The following is a 4,824-nucleotide window of genomic DNA, read 5'->3' as shown; positions in this document are numbered from 1 at the left end:
GGGGGGGTGTGGGGGTCCGTCTGCTCCTCTAGGCGGGGAGGTCTCCCTGGTGTGGACGTGAGTGTGGAGGCGGCATAATCTGCAGCATCTCCCTGAGGTCCGCGTGCGTGTGCGAGTGCGTACACAAGTGCGAATGTGTGCGTGTGCATGTGAGTGTGTATGCGAGTGCAAGGGTGTGCGTGTGCGAGTGTGTGGGTGTGAGTGCAAGTGTGCATGTGCGTGTTCAAGTGCGAGTGTGTGTGCGAGTGCGAATGAGTGTGCGAGTGCGAGTGCGAGTGTCTGTGCTGGGTGTGAGACCTCACACAAGAACCTCACCCACTCCCAGCTGCCTTCCTGCCCAGGCTCCGGGAAGAGGCGTCCGCGCTGAGAGCCAGCTGGGACGCGCAGCTTGCTCAGCTGTCGAAGGAGACAATCTCCAAGGACCTGCAGGTCCAGTCGCTGCAGGAGGACGCGGTGCAGCTCCGGGCTCAGCTGGCCCGGTGCCAGCAGGACGTGGGCAGGTGATATCCCCTCAGACCTCGTCATGGCGCCCCCTCTTCATGCCACTGAGTCCCTATTCACATCCTGTTGGGGAAGAAAGACAAGAAACAGCAAACAGATGGAAATAGGTTTTCTCAGTTCTTTCTGTCTTCAGTCTCTACCTCCGCTCACCCTTGTTACAGTCTTTTGTCTGTTCCCTTCGGCTTTAACTTGAGCTCTTTTGGTGGCCTCCACTGGTGGAGTCATAGCCTATAACTTTGCACCGTTCCCCTTTTCAAAGAAATAGAAGCATTTAATGCTGGGAATGTTCTTCCAAGCACTGCTTAGCTGTATCCCACAGATTTTCATAGTATTCCGTTTTCCCTTGTGGCTTTTCCTTGGTCCGTGGGTCACTTCTTTTAAGTTCAATTGATTGGGGTGACATTGGTCAACATGAGCATACAGGTTTCACATGTAGGTTCTATGTGACGAGATCTGTATGTTGCCCTGTGTGCTCACCACCCAAAGCCAGATCTTTTCCTGTCACCCTGTATTAGGCCCCTCCCGCCAGGTCCATGGTTATTTAGAAATGTGTTGCTTAATTCCCCTTTATTTTGGGATTTCCAGATACCATTTTGTTACTATCGATTTCTTTAAAAAAAAATGATTTTATTGATTTTTTTTACAGAGTAGAAGGGAGAGGGATAGAGAGTTAGAAACATCGATGAGAGAGACACCTCGATCAGCTGCCTCCTGCACACCTCTTACTGGGGATGTGCCCACAATCAAGGTCCATGCCCTTGGCCGGAATTGAACCTGGGACCCTTCCATCCGCAGGCCGATGCTCTATCCACTGAGCCACACCGGCCAGGGTGTCACTACTGATTTCTGACCTAATTCTGTTCTGGACAGAACATTTTCTGTGCGTATTTGTTTTGTGGCTTGAGGGTGGGACTGTCTGATGGGGACCCGCTTGGGCTGTGTGAACACCGTCCAGGCCCGGGGGGCGGGCCACGGAGGTCCCGCCTCTGTCCTGGCAGGTTTCTGCCGGCTGCCGACAGGTGTGAAGTCTGTTGTTTATGGCCCTGGGGGCGGGGACGATGGTCACGTCCACGGTTCTGACTCTGGCCCGTAGGTACCAGCGGGAGCTGTCTCTGGCGGTGGAGAGGGAGCAGAGCCTGGAGCGGGACAAGGTGCAGCTGGGCCTGGACTGGCAGCGGCGCTGCGAGGGCCTCGAGCGGGACCACTACCAGCAGCACGAGGGGCTGGTGCAGGGGCTGGCCTCGGCCAGGGCACAGGTGCGCGGCGGCGTGTCCCAGGCGGCGTGGGCCCTTTCATGCGGAAACACTGGTCCCCATGGAGCAGTTGGACTCAACATCGAAAGTTGTGATCAGTGTGTCCCTGCTCTGCCCACCAGCCTCGCCCCGTGTTTCATTAGCTGTTTCTCCCACTGACCCGTGCTGGGCGGTTCCCACGTCCACATGCAGCCGGTCGGGCAGCGGGGTGGTGGGGCCGGGAGGGACGGCTACGTCCGGAGTCCGCCGCTGCCCAGTGCTGCAGGGATGCCCGTCACCATGTGTCTCCGTGGCACTTCTCCTTGGGCATCTCTGGCTGCCTCTTCGGAGCTGGCATGGACTGAAGCTGGCACTGCTCCTAAGGTGATGGGTCCGCATTTACCCAGGTCGCTGCCAAGCTCCAGGAGGCGGAGCAGAGGCTGCGAGACCAGGAGGTGGTGCTGAGGGCCCTGACCCTGGAGAGAGACCAGGCCCTGCAGGCCCTGAGGGACTACGGGCTCAGCCCGCAGCAGGAGGTGCCGGTGAGTGCCCCTGCCCTCCCTGCCCCCGGGTCTAAACCTGCTGCCGGCACCGCCCTGGGCTCCTTTGTCCCCTTGTGCTGGAGTTTGAGCACGCGTTGTTTCCCCTCACTGTCTTCTCTCTGATCTGCTCCGAGGCCTGTCCTACCCGTCGGTCTTTGTTTCAGATGATGTATTTTTCATCTCTGTAGATGCCGTGTGGTTCTTTTTTCCCCTTTAATACATTTTTATTGATTTCAGAGAGGAAGCGAGAGGGAGAGAGGGATAGAAACATCAGTGATGAGAGACTCCCTGACCGCCGCCTCCTGCACGCCCCCCACTGGGGAGGGAGCCCGCCACCTGGGCCTGTGCCCCGACCGGAATCGACCTCGAGCCGTGCTGGCCAGGCCGGCCGGGCCGTACTTGGTTCTTGCCCTGCTCTTGTTTTTCCTCGGGCCCCTGAGCAGGTGGCAGTGATGGTGCCTTAAGCCCTGGACTATCCCTCGCACCATCTTTCTGGTTCATCCCTGTCCGTGCTGAGCCGCAGTCCCCTGGGTCCTGTTCTGTGGGCTCAGGCATCCCTGGGGGACATTAGAGGGCACCCACATTCTGACTGTTGCACGTTTCTGTGTGGGCTCACCCTCCGTTCTCCTGGGCCTGCCCTGGGAGCGCCCTGCGGGGCAGAGAACAGCCACGGTCCCAGTGCATGGGGTCCTTTCTCCACGTCCTGGCTGCTGCGTCTTTACTGTCACGGGCACCAGCCGGGACTAGTGACTCTTTGACTGAAAAGGACGAGCCCCCCCAAAAACAGTCTTGCTTGTGAAACAGAAGGAAAAGAGATCTTCACACTCCTCTTCACTTAGGAAGGGAGGGAGGTGGCTGCAGGGTTTGACAGAGGACGGATGAGGGGCACGGGGAGCGGGGTGAGGGCAGCACCCACAGCCATCGCCTCTTCCTGGACGTGACAGGGGCTCCCTCGGCATCACGGGGGAGAGGCGAGCGCACGTTTCCCGTCCGGCGAGATCCAGCGGCTGCAGGAGCAGAACGCCAGCCTGCGGAGCGTGGTTGCGCAGATGAGGGCCGAGATGGAGGCTCTGAGCGAGCAGGCGCTCCCCCCTGCCCAGCCAGCAGGAGGCACAGCAGCCGCCGGCACCCCTGCAGAGGCTGCCCCCGGTGAGCGAGGGAGACCAGCCGCCCTGGGCTCTGAGAGGTGCATGTCCCTTCAGAGACGGCTTTAAAGCCCGCAGCCGCCTGCCGCCAGGGGAGGGGTCTTACGTCAGTTCTACATGTAGGATAGAAACTTATTGGTGAAGCGGAAGAGAAAAGGGCGGGTGCTCACTACCTCCGGAGCAGGACCGCGCCAGCTGGGGTGGCCAGTTCAGCACCCCGCCCGGTTCAGGGGGGCCCTAGGGCTGTGGGTGCTGCCTGGATGGGTTGGGTCCCAGCTGCTGAGCCTTCCCCGCAGAGCCTGGCCAGCTGCTCCCTGGACGCTGCGCTCTGGGCACGAGGGGAGGGAGGCACGTGGGTGCCGACACTGAGGGGCGGGCAGGGCAGGGGGCAGCCGCTGCAACTGGGGGAGCGTCCACCCCTGTGCGCGTGTTTACAGGCGTTTTTTTTGGTCAGATTATGTTCTGGCTCTGGAAGCAGAAATACGAAATCTGAAGGGTAAGTTTAAAACCCTGGAAGAGCAGCTGGGAGGCGCACTGGAGCCTTCGAAGACACCCTCGTCTCTCGCTGACGTCCAGCCCGGCGTCTGTACCGCCGACGCCCCCGGTGAGAGTCCAGTCGCGGGTTGAGGGCCCTGTCCCAGCAGCGTCACCCCAGTGCAGACACAAGCTCAGGCCCCCATTCCCAGCCCCAGGGCCAGCCGCTGTCCCCACGCCCCCTTCCCATCGCTGTCCCCACGCCCCCCTTCCCATCGCTGTCCCCTCACCGGCGGAGCACCAGTCCTGCCCCTCCACAGCCCTCACAGCAGGCTGCCCTCACTCTTCCCTCTCTCTCTCTCTGTGGGGCCCTCCAGTCACTCCTCATCCCACTGAGGGGACAGGAGAGACAGGGATGACTTCTCGCTGGGCAGGCGGAGCCTGACGGCCTCTCTCTGCAGGAGGGGCTGTGCCCGCTGGTGGCGCATCCCTGGGGCTGGCGCTCAGGCGGCTGGGAGACAGGACACGTCTGCTGAGCTTCCTGGTGGCTCGGCTCCGAGAGAAGGTACCGCCTGACCTGTGCCTGCGGGTCTCTGCTGGGTGCCCCTGGGCGGGCAGCTGGGGGCGGGAATCTGATTGAAAATACATTTCACTTCCTGTTCATGGGACCACAGCTCTGCAAGCACACGTGGGCGAGGGGGTCACATCTGCGATGCTTCCCAAGCCTGCCGCGTGGAGTCTCAGGCGCACACGCAGACATATGCGCGCACACATATGCACACACACACACGCACGCGGGGGCAGGGTCACGGTCGGGCTCTCTCTTTGTCCTGGAACCACAGCCTGGGACATGTCCACCTCCGCGTGGTTTTATTTTTAATTAACGGTCTGTCTCCAGTGCCCCCTTGCTAGCATATGTGACAAGTCCCA

General features: G+C 60.6%; 1 protein-coding gene across 1 annotated transcript in view; it reads left to right on the top strand.

Annotated features, from left to right (window-relative positions):
• The window catches only part of CCDC57 (coiled-coil domain containing 57), an 11,927-nt gene extending 7,261 nt beyond the window's left edge, over positions 1 to 4,666 (top strand). Inside the window, exons 9-14 of the mRNA XM_015559889.1 lie at positions 342 to 500; positions 1,595 to 1,757; positions 2,141 to 2,275; positions 3,220 to 3,424; positions 3,875 to 4,024; positions 4,356 to 4,666. Coding sequence (XP_015415375.1) covers positions 342 to 500; positions 1,595 to 1,757; positions 2,141 to 2,275; positions 3,220 to 3,424; positions 3,875 to 4,024; positions 4,356 to 4,534 — 991 coding nt within the window. The 3' untranslated portion in view covers positions 4,535 to 4,666. The remainder of the gene's footprint in view (positions 1 to 341; positions 501 to 1,594; positions 1,758 to 2,140; positions 2,276 to 3,219; positions 3,425 to 3,874; positions 4,025 to 4,355) is intronic.
• Positions 4,667 to 4,824: the final 158 nt, after the last annotated feature.

This window comes from Myotis davidii, unplaced genomic scaffold (assembly GCF_000327345.1).
Source record: "Myotis davidii unplaced genomic scaffold, ASM32734v1 scaffold211, whole genome shotgun sequence".
In the NCBI taxonomy this organism is placed as follows: Eukaryota; Metazoa; Chordata; class Mammalia; order Chiroptera; family Vespertilionidae; genus Myotis; species Myotis davidii.
Note: the sequence above shows the minus strand (reverse complement) of the source record. Positions and strands in the feature narration are given on the sequence as shown.